Source organism: Colossoma macropomum, unplaced genomic scaffold (genome assembly GCF_904425465.1).
Source record: "Colossoma macropomum unplaced genomic scaffold, Colossoma_macropomum, whole genome shotgun sequence".
Classification (NCBI taxonomy): Eukaryota; Metazoa; Chordata; class Actinopteri; order Characiformes; family Serrasalmidae; genus Colossoma; species Colossoma macropomum.
Genome location: NW_023495878.1, coordinates 1,049,885 through 1,064,986, shown reverse-complemented (window position 1 = coordinate 1,064,986; position 15,102 = coordinate 1,049,885). Strand labels below are relative to the sequence as shown.

The 15,102-nt window shown below is 39.5% G+C and overlaps 1 protein-coding gene across 2 annotated transcripts in view; it reads left to right on the top strand.

Moving 5' to 3' along the window:
• cped1 (cadherin-like and PC-esterase domain containing 1) overlaps window positions 1-15,102 on the top strand; it is an 88,070-nt gene that overhangs the window by 12,356 nt on the left and 60,612 nt on the right. For both annotated transcript variants that reach the window (XM_036563820.1, XM_036563819.1), the window contains exons 2-4: window positions 6,884-7,055; window positions 12,111-12,205; window positions 12,797-12,878. In XM_036563820.1, the coding sequence (XP_036419713.1) occupies window positions 6,884-7,055; window positions 12,111-12,205; window positions 12,797-12,878 (349 nt within the window). The remainder of the gene's footprint in view (window positions 1-6,883; window positions 7,056-12,110; window positions 12,206-12,796; window positions 12,879-15,102) is intronic.

Below are 15,102 nucleotides of genomic sequence, written 5' to 3'. Positions count from 1 at the left end.
TCCCTTTATTTCTCTATTTCCTTCTCCATCTCAGCGCCTCTTTTTTCTGCTTTTTTCTTTCTATTACTCTCTCTTGGGTTGTGTGTTTCTTTCTCTTTCACTTAATTACTCTCTCTCTTTCTGTCTTTCTCTCTCCCAGCTCTCTATTATTCTCTTCCTCTCTGTTATTCTCTTTCCTCTTTATCTCTCTCTCTTATTCTCTCCTTCTTTGTCTTTCTCTTTCTGCTCTCTCTATTACTCTATCCCTACCTATGCATTTCATTTTCCTCTTTCTCTCTCTATCTGTTATTTCACTATTACTTTCTCCCTCTCTATGTGTTTCTTTCTTTTTATTACTCTCACCCCCCCCTTTTCCTTATTACTCTTTCCTGGTTTGTGTGTTTCTTTATTTTTATCATTATTACTCACTCTCTCTCTTTCTCTATTACTCTCTCTCTGCTCTCACTTAATCTCCCTCTGTGTCTGTCTTTCCTTTTTCTCTCTCTCTGCATCTTTCTCTTGTCCTTTTTCTCTTTTCTCTTTACTCTCTCCCTCTCTCACTACTACTACTACTCTCTCTCTCTTCTCTCTCTCTCTCTCTCTCTCTCTCTCTCTCTCTCTCTCTCTCTCTCTCTCTCCCTCTTCTTCAGGGGCCTAGTCCTCTCAGCTCATAAATATTTCCATCTGGGAGCTCGGCCACATCACAGTTTAGAGAACTTCTGAGCCCTGAGCACAAAGCTCTCTCTCTCTCTGTCCCTCTACCTCCTCCTCCTCCTAGGTTATTCCTTAGACCCCCACTTTACCCTCCCATCCTGCTTACTCTCTTCAGTTAAACATCTACCTTCTGTTTCTTCTCACCTTTTCTAGCCCTCCACCCTCCCTTTTCTAGCTTTTCTTTCAGCCCTTATCCTCTCTCTCTTTTTCTCAGTGCTCCTTCCTTGCTTCCCTCTGTTCTCTCTCTCTCTTCTCTTACTCCCCCCTCTCTGTAGATGCTAATCTAAACCATGCAATTATGCTGCTGCCTTCGTTTCCCCGGGTCCAGACGCGGCTAGGACACAAACATTATTATTTCATTACAGAACTGCCCCAAACAGGCCTGAACTGAGCGTGCCCCACAGCCAGAGTGAGAGGAGGAGGGAGAGAGAGATGGGGTGGCAAAACTGAAAGAATTCGAACCCAAAACAAAGACGTGCCAAGTTCATTCATAAGGCACATTTAAAAACAACAAATGACTGTAATTTAAAAATTAACTAAATAAACAGAAGAAATAATTAAGGAAGCATGATGGAGGCAGAATGATATCAGTATTGGCAGATAATTGCTTTGAAAACATATATCGACATTTGATGGATGATTAGCTTTGACTAACATTTTAAAACGATTTAATGACGTATTTATCGTACTCTGCAAAAGCAGTACATTTAGGTCGGGGGTCGGCAACCCAAATGTTAAGAAGAGCCATTTTGTCCTTTTAACAAAAATCACACCATTCTGGGAGCCACAACATTTTATATCCTTTTTACCATCTTGGCTGTAAATATGTCTCAGTATGTGCTAATGTGTTAGCATAGGCTACAAAATATAAATGAAAATGCAGACTTACTTTGCTGTGCTTTAAGCTTTAGCTCAGCTGTAGCTGCTTTTCTCACATCTCTTTCTCACAACTTTTCCTCAAATGTAGAACAGTTTCTTATAAAATGTCTCAAACTTAAGTCTTAAACTTCCCGTTCCACCTTAAATGTTAATCCGGCACCATTTAAGGTGGAACGGGAAAATTCCAACAAGAAGCTGGCAAACTTTTTAGAGTTTGACGGTTTTTGTTGCAGATTAAACATAGCAGGAAACCAGCTGGAGTGATTATAAGTGCAAATAAGTCAATTAGTCTATAAATTATTGATGTTCATCTTAAGTCTTTCTTTGCCTTTTTGTTAGCTACAAGTTGGCAAGACTTGTCTGCTTTGCTATGGTGACCAGAAGTCTGAGCGCCAACCTTCAGGGTTAAAGGTTAGTGAATTAGCAGTTATAGGCTACTTTAACTCCGGCGTTTAAGACCATTTATTGTCAAAACTGTGTTGAACGATCAGCAGAGCTTTATTTTACCGCAATGGAGGATTATTTTATGTTTACCTAAAAATTTAATTCTGCTGTGGAGCCGCAACAGGGCAGTAAAACAGAACCAGACATCTGACATTTACATTGTAGACATTGCAACCCCTGGTTTCCATCAAAACCACTGTAAAGAAATATGTAAGTTTCTTTACAAGGCACCAATTCAAATTAAACCACTCTGAATGAATTTGTTTACATTGTCAACCGTTGAATTATACAGAAATTTAAAAGAATCAGTGGAATTCCTCTTTGAGGCTTTAACTCTTAAAGGGCCCAAATCATGGAAATTCCCCCACATTTTCTTACTTTTTTAGAAATAAAAGAGTTTACTGTAATGTACACATTGCTAAAGTTAAGTCTATACAGTCCAAATACAGAAACTGAGCAGCAAAAACAGCCAAACATTATTAGATCTCAGGGAACAAAATGAAATGTAGAATATGACTTTTTATGGCTTATTATCATGATAGAGACATGACCTCAACACTTTTTGAATCTGCCCCTTTGTCCTCATCACTATTTGAGATGCCACCTGTAGGTCAGACTGATCAGTACTGACTCTGCTATGTACTGTGATGGTTGTGGAATTACTAATTCTAATGGCCTAGTAGGTTAGTCCATCATACTGCTGCTACTAATAAATTATCTCAGCTCAGTTTGTCCCGAGTGCTATCCTGAAGCTAGTTAAGGTGAGTTCATGTGGTTGACTGAGAGCTTAATTCTGTGCATCAGTATCGATTTGGGCTGGGAGTCAATCCCTCAAAGAGTCAATTCTCAGAATCCTGGCATTTCAGAACCGACCCCAAAGCTGGCTTACAATCAAACAACCTTGCCAGCACTGAAACATCTGCCTACAGAGGAGAATCAAGAAACATTGTAGTTTAGATATTCCCTGTTAGTTATCAGCTAAGTTAATTTACTGAGAGTTAGCTCTCCAAATTGCATTGTTGCAATATAATTAAACTATAAGATATAATTAAACTATAAGATTTAATTAATTTTTTTGAGTGTCTCCTTGCCCCTTGGAACTGAGTTACAAGGGGTAGTGGTTGAAATATTCCCCTACGAAATGTGACCCTCAAATAAAAAAGAACATTACTTCATAAACAGGCTACTAGGCAACTCAGCCAGTCTGCAGTGATAGCAGAGGAACGGTAAAGTTCAGCAAACTCACCGCTGGTCTTTAGGTAAATTTAGGGCATCGTGTACCTTCAAAGAGGGAGGATGCGATAATTATTATTAGCCACCCCTAATTCTTTGGTGATATGAAGCTGAAGTCAGCTATTCGCCAGCTTCTCGTTCAAATTTTCCTGATCTACTTTAAATGGCCTCATGCATCAGAATTGCTGCACCATTTAAGGTGGAATGGGGAATTTAGCTAGGTAGCTTCCGAGACATCAGCAACTATTAGTAGTTTTTTATGCTTGTTATTGAGAAATGGACCATGATACATTGAAATGTCATTAAACTAAGATAATACAATGGTTATCATCATTTTTAATAGAGAAAATTCTTACATTTGTGGGTTTCTTTGGTCATTTGCGCAAACATCTTGACAATTTTTCTTTTTTTTCACATAACACTCTCTTTGGAGTTTGCCTCTGAAAAACCTCTGTTTGGAGGGCTATGTAGCCCTAACACTTCGCTCTACCCCTCTATTTCAACAAACGTTGGGACACCCTACCTCTAGGTGTGAACCTGCAACATGGAGGGGTAGGGCTAAGTGGTAGGGGCAAGGGGTGAAATTAATTTGGGCCAACTTTCAATAATGTTCCAATGACCAATAAGTGACCAATATATTTAACCATATTTCTCTCCGCTCTGTGTAAACTGGGCAGTCCTAATCTTGGGTAAGGCTTCTGCAAGCATTCCCCCTATCAATCACGAGGCTGACGTCTCTTGCCTCGCCCTCAAAAAATGAGTCTTAGCGAGATTGAGATAACCTAGCATAACCAAAAGCTAGGAAGCTAGACCACCTGTCTGTCGCTGCCCGGCGCCTGTTCATTCATCCACACACGAACATTGTTTGTTCCTTTATTCACACAATATTCCTTCCATCCATTTGTTCATCCCTGACTTTTTTCACATAAAAGCTGGATAATGATTTTAGTTCTGTATGAGTGGTGGAAAAGGCTAGGAGTGTTTGGACAGATAGTTGTCAATCAAGCTGCTCATTAGCCACGCCCATACAGTTCTCAGATAGTCTAGGTCTGCTCAGTGGTTTTTAAGCCATGTTTTATGAAATTTATATCTTATATTTTTATATTTTCATTCAAGCTTTGCTGGATGTTTAATATAACACCATAAATTATAGAGGTAAAGCGTGAAGGATGCTGTACTTTTTATTTTGCTGGATTATCATTCCCTGTTCCGGGATTTTCTGGAGTAGAGCAGTACAGTAACTTTACGGCTGCAGCCGTTTAAATTCAAAATTTAACCGAAACGCAAGCGCGAGCCAGAGCCCAAGCCAACGGTTAGTCGAGCAGATACAAATGAAGAAAGAATAGTTTTAGTTTTTATATTAAATATTCTCTCTATTTTTGTCCAGTATTGACAGTAAAAATCAGTTCGTTTATAAGTCTGGTGAATTAACAGGAGCTCGTAGTCAACTTCAACTCATTTTGACGTGACTTAGAAACGTTAACGTCAAAAAACGTTACCAGTTATTTCTTTGTGGTTTTAGCCAGCCACGTTAGCTAGTTAACTAGCTTGCTAGGGTCATTCACAGTTCCATACTGACACGGCTGGAGTGAAAACGACAATAAGTTGTTATTTGGGTGTCTCTGAAGCAGTGCATTTTGCATGTTTGAAGCAGGAGTGGTGTCAGGTTAATTAGTAAGCGAATTGGAGATTATTTGAGAGGTAAGTTAAATTAGTTGTTAATGTATTTACTCGTAACGGTTAGTTAATTAGCTAGCATGTTAACGCTAGCGTTATCGTGTGTTTGTTGTAAACCAGCGGGTTCACTTTCTGCAGACGAGAACGAAGTCCCATTTTCGTGAGGAGGACACACGAACGTCAGCGTAATATCGTGCTTACTTGTGGAAAACTCACATTTCTTTCCAATAGTCCCACTAGTAACGTTATATAGCTGCAGCCCCGCAGACAAGCTAGCTACAAGGGTCAGCAAAGTCTGGGTGAGTTAGCTACTGGCTAGCTAGTTACCCAGCTAGCTAGCGTTAGTTGGCGTATGTCAGCCAGCTCATTTTAACGGCAAGTAAATGAAAGGGTCAAGGTTATGCTTATGGTTATGTAGGTTATTCAGTTGTATTATTACATTTGGACAGTTCAGTGATGCAAATCGAATATACACCGGCCTCTTCATTAAAACCACTTCCTTCTTTCTACACGCATTGTCCATTTTATCAGCTCCGCTTAGCATATAGGTGCACTTTGTAGTACAATTACAGACTGTAGTTAGCTAACCTAACGCTAGGTTAGTCCATCTGTGGCTGCGTCCAAATCTGCGTACTACCATATTAAGTAGTGCAACAAAAATAATACACCACAAAAAGACATCAGTTCGTTGCTATAGTATGTGTAGTAGAGTAGTATGGGGTTTTGAACATAGATTTTGTTAGCCCCCATTCACTGTTCAGTGGTCGGGACCACCACAGAGCAGTTATTATTTGGGTGGGGAATCATTCTCAGGACTGCAGTGATACTGATGTGCTGGTGGTGTGTTAGTGTGTGTTGTGCTGGTACGAGCGGATCAGACAGAGCAGTGCTACTGGAGTTTTAAACACTGTGTCCACTCACTGTCCACTCCATTAGACACTCCTACCTTGTGGCCACAGAACACTTTTGGCTAGATATTTTTGGTTTGTGGACGATTCTCAGTCCAGCAGCACTGCTGTGTGTGGTCCACTCATAATGTAACACACACTAACACTGCAGTACTGAGAATTATTCGCTATCAGTAATACCTGCTCTGTGGTGGTCCTGTGGCGGCGCTAACCTTTGACAAACTGTAAAAAGAGGCTAAAAAAGTATGCAGAGAGGCAGATGAACTACAATTTGTAATAGTAGAATTACAGAATGCACATATATGGTAAGTGGAGCTGATAAAATGGATAATAAATGTAGAAACAAGGATTTTATTGTTATGGCTGATCGATGTATAATTACTTATGGACACTTCTGTGATGTAAGTTGAATATGTAGTTACACAGCAACAATAGCCCTGTAACATTACTTTTAAGGATTAAACTGGTTATTTGTCAGACATATTTTGAGTTATTCCTGGTTTGCTATCACTCCTCTCCCACACTACACTCACGTAACAGCTGCCACCTCAGTCTCCTCCTCTTGGCTGCAGGCTTGGGTGTTTGAAGTCTTAATCCCGCTCAGAGTATAAACTTGGCTCTATACCCCCTGACCTCTTTACCTGACCCCTTTCCCAGCATAAAGTAGAACTTTAATAAAATGAGTACAGGTACTTTCATGTGATACATGCGTGTGTTTGGTTTGGTTTGGTTCCAGGTTATTCAGGTTTACTCTTCTGTTCAAATAGCCACTTAACTCCCTTAAGCCCTAGGCCTGTAATTGAGTTATAAATCTTATAACTTATTATTACAGTGTACTAAATACTTTGAATTATTGGCTAAATACTATGACTAGTAAATAAAATGTAAGCTATACAGATGTGATAGCGAGGACTTGAAATGTAAGAGTGTGTCAAACTCATGCTGATTCTGCATCACTTTCATGCATTCTTTTCATGACACTTCACTCTCTCCCTCTCTCTCTGTCTCTCTCTCTCTGTCTCTCTCTCTCTCTCTCTCCTCTCTTTTAGGTGTACAGGTCTAAGAGGAGTTGTGCAGGGAAGGTCATTGTGTTGACAGGTCAGCATGTAGCCTCCAATACAGAGGTCCACTTATATCAGAGGGTTCTCCAGGAGCAAGGCTACCGTGTGGACCAGGGACGCTACGCTGAGACAAACGCGGGCATCAGACACGATGGCAGAGGTTTGTGTGTGAATATAAAGGGGAGAGAACTGGAAAGAGAGGGAATCACCCAAGTTTCAAGGATATGCTGATAGCAGTAAACTGCTATATATTTTAGGGAATGGAATGATTCCGCCAGCCACAGGATTTGATTGCATTCCATTGTAGCTTAGCAAACAACTAGTAGGGCAACGTTTGTAAGTGTTATAATTATTGCTCCTTCTTTCCTTCTTTGATCTTTGTTTATGATTAATACCTATACTATGCATTTATGTTTCGTTAGTTTGCTTTGCTAATACAGACATGTGTAGGGCTGAAGGTCGGGGGTGTATCTAATTGCGATTTTTCTGTCCAGTTTTATAACTGTGATTTAATGTAATCTAATCTCTCATTTTTAAATATTACATTTAGTAAAGAATGCGTCAGAACAGTAGCTAATTTATTTCAGTTTTATATATGTATATGTATCATTTATATATATATGTATATATACATACATATATATATATATATATATGTTACATGTAATTACTAATTAATTAAAATGTGCTTCCACAACAGCACAGTTCGTTACACACAGCACACCCTAAAATGGGCAAATCATGCAAGTTTATTGTATATAGCTAAGTACACTGGAAAAGAGAGGAAGTAAGGAAGTAAGGAGCTTGTTTTGGTAACAGATGTTCACTGGATATGTAGCCTACACATTACGCTTACACACACTTGTAAAGATGAAAGAGTCACAGGAGAATGGGTTCATTTGGATTAGTTGACCTCTAATGGCTCGCTCTCTTACACACACATACACACACACAGTCTCGCTCTGTAATACAGGTTAATGGCATACAGTCTGTGTGGGCATGCAGTGGAATGGGGTGAGGAGAGAGGTATAGGGGTTATGAGAGGCCTGGTTGTTTCGTTAATGGGCAGGTGGGTTAGGTCATTTTGATCCCTGCTTAGTTGCTGTCCTGCTTGAGGATCACAACCAGCCTGCAAAATCCCCTCTTCCGTCTTCCAGCCCCTCCACCCTTCCTCCCTGGGTCATAAAATCCTGCGAAGAGGTCATTGTGATGGAACAGAGGACCAGCTTTGGCCTGATATGCTGCTTAATATTTTACTCAGACTGATAGTAATAAGTTATCCAAGCATATCAGTGAGTGTTATTACTTTGAATCATTGAGTAACAAGAGTTTAAATATCTGACCTCACGATGATTTGATTATAATTCTTTAGGAAGCTATTTAATGCATCATAAACTTTCACATGTATAATTGTTTGGGATAGATTATTTTTTAAATCACATACTGATTATAGTGATTATTAATATTTGAGTTTTTTCTATGTTTGATCATAATGCAACAAAACTTACATTCAAAGGCTAGCTCTACAGGGTTAAACTTTCATGAAACTAGATAAATGAAGTGTGTTTCTTGCAACAAACGTTCCATACAGCGTTACAAAAACAAGTAACATTGCAAGCAACACATTCTATAACATCACTGGTTAGCCAAATTAGCGACTCATATTTTGTGACACATTGAATCAAACCCATTTAATACATCCAATGTTTATCAATGTGTGATTCTTTACTCTATATTTGAGATTTTATTCTGTTCTTTGTATGTTAAGTCTTTGAGAATGAATGTTTAGGTTGCCAGAATGGTTGTACTAGATGCCTCACTCATCCATTCATTTTCACATACACTGCTGGAACTCTTGTGTTGGTAATATCAGAAGGAAATAATGCCAGTAGGTGCTTTAAAATGCCATAGGACTAATGGCATGTTTATATTTGTGAAAATATGTTTTTCAAAGGACTCAATAGAAATAGACATGTCCTGTTAAGTCCTGATAATTTGCACTGTTATAGTATGGTCATTCTGGTGTACTGGCACTTCAATAGAATATGTGTGAGTGTATGAATAAAACCTCATGCACAGAGATGGTGTGTGTTCTGTGCTTACACATGCAAAGGTGTGTGTTTAATCCCTTAAATGACCAAAGTTTTATTACACACTTCTAAAGCCTAACAGCTCAGCCAGTTTGCATTTAAGTTCCTGTACATACTAAATAATAAGTCTTAGTATGTAATAAGCCTGGGATTGTAAGGGGTGAACCCACACGCGCAGCTGCCTGTCAGACAGATTGACGGGTGGACCTGTAGACAACTGGCTGGTCCGATCAAAGCACAGCCCCTAACCAGCAAAAGACACAGAGAATATTACTGCAAGATTACAGATACAGATAAAACTCTCTTTCTCTCTCTCTCTCTCTCTCTCTCTTTCACCCTCTCCATCTCTCTGTCTCTTTCTCTCTCTCTCTTTCTCTCTCTCTCTCTCTCTCTCTCTCTCTCTCTCTGTCTCTTTCTCTCTCTCTCTCTTTCTCTCTCTTTCTCTCTCTTTCCTCTTTCTCTTTCTCTGTCTCTCTCTCTCTCTCTCTCTCTCACATACACACCATTAAACAGTAAACACTGAGACTAGCAGAGGAAATATCTCAGCAGTAAGAGTGGTGTCTCCATGCTCTTTAAACACTGCCCTGATCTGCATAGTCTGCTGTGTGTGTGAGATGTAGTGTTGGCTGCAGTTTGAAAGAAGGCGTGTGTGTGATGCATTGGCAGTGGTAAAGACACTCATTAATCAGTGAGTACTGAGCCTGTACAGTACTGAGATTAAAGAATTGTGCCATTAACCCAGACAATTACAAAGTGTGGGCTTTGTTATTGTATGAAGCTTTATAAGTGCAGTGTCCTCTGCCTCATTAGAAACTAATACTACTGCTAGAAAGTCCCTAGTGGAGTATGGTAAATAGACTACTTTCACATGAACTGCATTGTGTTTCTTATAGACTTTCACTGAGTTTCACAGTGCCCTTGGCTACTGTAATTCTCCATTCCCCTGTCCATAATATGCTACTGGGCTGCATAATATATTGTTTGTGAATCATTATCAAAGTATTGGCCCAGGCTGTAGTAGTCTACTGAGCCCTCTAACCAGTCATTAAATTTTTTTATTGCGTGTTATGAGCATCTGACATAAATAATTTTAATAAAGAAATGGAAGCCAGCCATTAATCGTATTACATCAAGATTCATTGATCTGTTTGTAATATATCTCAGGGTATATCACACTTTGAATATGTAGCAATATGGTATTATTTTCATATTGTGCAGCCCCTAATAGACTGCCAACCAGATCTTGGATGAACATGTGGCACACAGGGCTGCTTGTCTCTCTGTTACAGTCACTGAGCTTGCAAAATTGGCTACTTTAAGTTGTTGCTTCTATGAAGGGAACTATTCAAATTGTGCATAATGGTCAGTTTATAAAATTCTCTATGGTCCATGTCACATCTCTGTTGTGATTAAAGTACTAGACGGAGGTCTTTGGTCTTGCAGTAAGTGGGCGGGCCCAGCTGATTAAATTTGTTTTGTTTTATGCTGTTGCACATGACATGTTCTTGTTCAGTACCAATCAAATGTTTGGACACTCTTAATTTAAGGTATGTTTGTTCAAAATCAAAAGACATTTTGATCTGAAGCCGATATTGCTACATATATGCTTACAGCATAAATAGTAAAGTTTATGCCTACGTATGAGTTTATTCTCAAATAAAAAAAAATCATGTGAACAACTGTTTTATGCTCAGAATATGTGGATGTTCTTCAGGACTGTGGCTTCTCATAGAACTAGGTGGCTCCTCATTGAAGTGCTAGAGAGAATACCAAAAGCTACTTTAGGGCAAAATATTGAAACTGATGTCATGACTGCACAATTCCATATATATTATTTCATAGTTTTGGTATTTTCACTTTTAGGAAAACTCTTTCATGAGTAGGTGTGTCCAAGCTTTTGACTGATGCTGTATATGTCAGGCTTATGCATCTTTTCAAGCGACATATTTTTCACTTTTTAATTGCATAAACCACTTTGTTTTTTTCTGGTTCATTAATTACTTGTGTTATCTTTATTTGTGAGCTGTTCTTGTGTAATACACATAATAGTCATAAAGTATATTTTTGAATATATGCGGCTTAGAGTTAAAGAGATGTAAATAGCTTCCACATGAAGTAGATTTTTTGTTGGGATTTGTTAGGAGGGCAGGATAGAGGACCAATTTCCCATAATGCCCTTAGGTTTTACATAGTGCTTCCTGCCATTCAGGAAGGGGCGGTGCACAGACCTCAGTGCCAGACACACGCCAGCCCATTTCCTCCAGCTCTGCTGACCACCACAATAACTGCCAGATGTGGCCCTGTTTCATTTCGTTTTTTTTTTCCTCTCTCTCACACATCCTCCTGCCTGTTGCTCACTATAGCACATTTCCCCATGCTTCTTGATCCAAATGGTCGACGTTGTCCCAATTGCAAAATTGATTGGAAACCAAGAGATTTTCCGTGATACTTTAACAATATGTCTTGGCCTCTGTCTCGCAGTGGAAACTGGCTCTGTGGTATTGGTGCTTGGGCTGGATTGTGGGGGACCCACTCTTTGGCTTGACTCTCCTATAAAAGGCTCGCTGCAGCAGGCTAATTAGGAACGTGAGGCCCCATGCTTTAATTTAGGGGATTAAAAAATAAATTTATAAGCATGAAGAATTTGCCCTCCTTCTTTGATGTTTTGAAACAACAGATCTCTTTCTTTTTCACCATCTGCAGTCATTTCATTTTCATGGCTCTACTTTAGGAAGGCAAGATTTTGTGTATCCTATTTTATTAGTAAATATAGGTTGAAATGAAATCTCTCTCTCTCTTGCTCTCTTTCTTTCTCTGTATCATTTCTTCTTCGACTGTTGCTATGGGGTTGTATAATCTACTTTTATCATCATTTTGAGGGCCATAAAAGGTTATTTCGGTTTCATGCTGTAATTTTCATTTTTAACCTCTTGTTCTCTAGAGGCACAAAACATTTGCACTTCCACAATGTTGTGTTTTGGAGTAACAGGCATTTAAAGCTTAGACTGCCACAGGTCAGACTCTCTTAATTAAGGCATTCTCTCTCTTTCTCTCTCTCTCTCTCTCTCTCTCTCTCTCTCTCTCTCTCTCGCTCTTTGTTTATGTATCTTTTTCTGTACATACAGATGGTCAGGAGTGGTCTGTCCTGATATGTCTGAAAGGCTCTGAAAAAAGTTGCCTCCGAAAAATCAACTTTGCCCATCCACAGCCTTATCAGAGGGTAAGTCTGACCGCTCATACACTTCACTTTGCTTTTACCCACTAGCATATAGAAGAATGCTGGGCAGTAGTATAAGCTGACATTAAAGCTTTAGATGTTGTGTGAATATAACACATAGCCTGTGGAAACATGCGATTCTTCCTGCATGTTGTTGTTAGAAACGGATGTGAAATCAGATCTGGCCAAGAGATTCAGAAGCAAAAATATTTATAGAAGGCAGTGAGGCCCAAGCCCAGTGCAGAGAGAGCTTTCCCTCATGCTGAGACCTTAGCTCAGACTCCAAAAAAAGCCTAAACTCCATTAAAAGCCGAAAAAACTGCCAGTGTGTCTTTAACATGCCACCATAACCAAGCCAATGCATGTCTGTGCTTATAAAACCATTCAACTCCGCTGGTCTTTGATACAAGTAGTGAAAAAGTTGCCCTAGAAGCCCTCCTGATATGGCTCAATTATAGCCCAGGCGCAAACATTGTTCACTGCCAGAATTATGGGCAAAAATGTCACAGAGACTTAAAGGTTATTTTAAAGTTATAGCCCTGACTGTTGGAGATCTTCGAAAACTCAACTGAGCTGGGTTAAATCTTTTCCCAGGTCAACATTATACCAGCATTTGTTGGAGCTTTTTTGGACATGGGTGGAGTCTGTCGGTTTCTGACGGATAGCCGTTTGGCAGGTGAGTAAACATGCCAGAGAAAGATGTGCTCAGTGTGGCCAGTTGATCAGTCGTTTCAGGTATTCTTCGTTTATTAGGAGCTCTGTTAGCCATAGGAGACAGCTACTCTTCAGTGACTACATTTCCAGCAGTTTCCAGCAGTAGAAATTTATAAAAGAATGAGTTAGCATTTAATATATCAATTTTGATTAAGAAAGACCTTCATTTAGACTGTGTGTTTCCAACAGTTGCACTCTTCCAATTAAGCATTTGCTTGGCTGACTTGTGCAGAGTACAGAGTGTCCCAGCTCTCAACTCTCTCTGTAATTAATGAGAAAGGTCAGCTTCTTAGGTAATATTTACCAAGACGGCCTCACTGCTGTAACTGTTTAAGGGGTAAATATACACTTCATATGGCACATAATCACAGTAATGGGCCCGTTAGCTCAGGCTCATAATGTAGCTACAAAAAAATTACTCAGCATTTTTTTCTGAACAGCCAGAAGGGCCACGGAAGGCTGGCATTCAGTGATGCTCTTTGAAGATGATAATGCCTATTTGCATTTGCTTCTTCAGACCATTTATGTTCATCACCACCCAGTGACTTTGCAGGATGCAGATAAGAGCAATTCTCTGCCTTTAAACAATAGTGATTGATTTTGATCCACTGCCGGGTAGCCGTGGTGTTTTTTATGAAAGAGCGGCTTTGTCTTCAGGTTTGGAACAATGTTGTCTTTCCCCTTGGCTTGTCGCCCACACAAACTTTGATGGCCGATTGAGTCCCGGTGGTTCGAGGGGCTGCTGGGAAAGGTTGGGTCCTTTTCATGATTACATCTGGAGGCATGGAACACACACAAACACCCAGGCTATGTGCAGGGTCACTGACTGAGCTGATTGTTGGTTCAGTATTGGTGCTGAGTGAGGTCTCTGGTAAAAGCACAACTTATGAGCATATTTCTTATGATCATTGAATTTATAATGAATCGCTGCTGCTGCTTTTCCAAGGTTCTGTTAGTTGATTTTGGTTTTGGCGGTATAAAGTGAGTACTGCAGCATAGTACTATTCACCGACTGGCTACTTCATTAAGTACACCTTCTTGTTTCTGCATTCATTGTCCATGTTATCAGCTCCACCTACCATATATCATATGCACTTTGCAGCGCTATAATTACAGATTGTAGTACTTCTGTCTCTCTGCATATGTTGTTAGTCCCTTTTATCCTGTTTTTCCATGGTTAGGACCAACACAGAGCAAGTATTATTTCTTGCTGGATCATTCTCAGTACTGCAGTGACACTGACATGGTGGTGGCATGTTGTCAGGATGACTGAATTAAACTTGATTACTTAATATATAATAAAAATATTCAACCCCCTTAAAAGTCATTCAGATTTTAAATCTGAAACTTAAAAGTTTCAGATTTAGCTGAAAAGTACTGTTGTGTAAGTATTCATCCTCTGTGCTGCAGAAGCTCTAAATTTGCACAGATGAAAGATGTTGTCCTAACAAGGGCACAGGTGGCTTACAATTGTCTTTCTGTGAATCATTTAAAAAGTTCTCCTTTTCTGGTTAAAAGACCTTCTTAATTCAAATACCATTGGTCAGACTATGAGTCCCAAGCAAAGCTGTGTAACTGAAGACCAGGGAGGGTCCTAAGGAAATCAGAGATAAAGTTGTACACAAGCACAAGACAGAAAAAAGATACCTCCCTTAAAACTCAATGTCAGAGCAAGAAGGGGACTTATGAGGGAAACCAGAATCTCTTTGTTTAAGTTCAGTGCCTGAGACTGGAGTGAAGATGCATCAGGACCTGCTTCATTCTGATGTAAAACTGAAGCCAAAATTAAAGCCACCAGGACAATGATCAAGCACAAGGCCAAAGCAACACAGGAGCGGTTGAACTGCAAAAAGGTGAATGTTGTACTATGGTCATGTCAACATCCAGATCTCAATCCTAGGGAGAATTGCGGTCCACAAGTGTCATCCAACCAACCTGAACAACCTGGAGCTAATCTGCCAAGAAGAATTATGGTAGAAACACGTGCCACCAGAATTAAAGCAGTTATTGCAGCAAAAAGTGGTTCTAGCAAATACTAGTCTGAAGGTCTTGAATGCTTATGCATGCAACATCAGTTTTTTTTAATTTTTTAAAGATCTGCTGACAAATAATGAAGTCTGAGTTTGAAAGTTCACTTTAGGAACATAGTGATTTGCAGTAAAATTACTGGCTGTGTAAGTGTAATT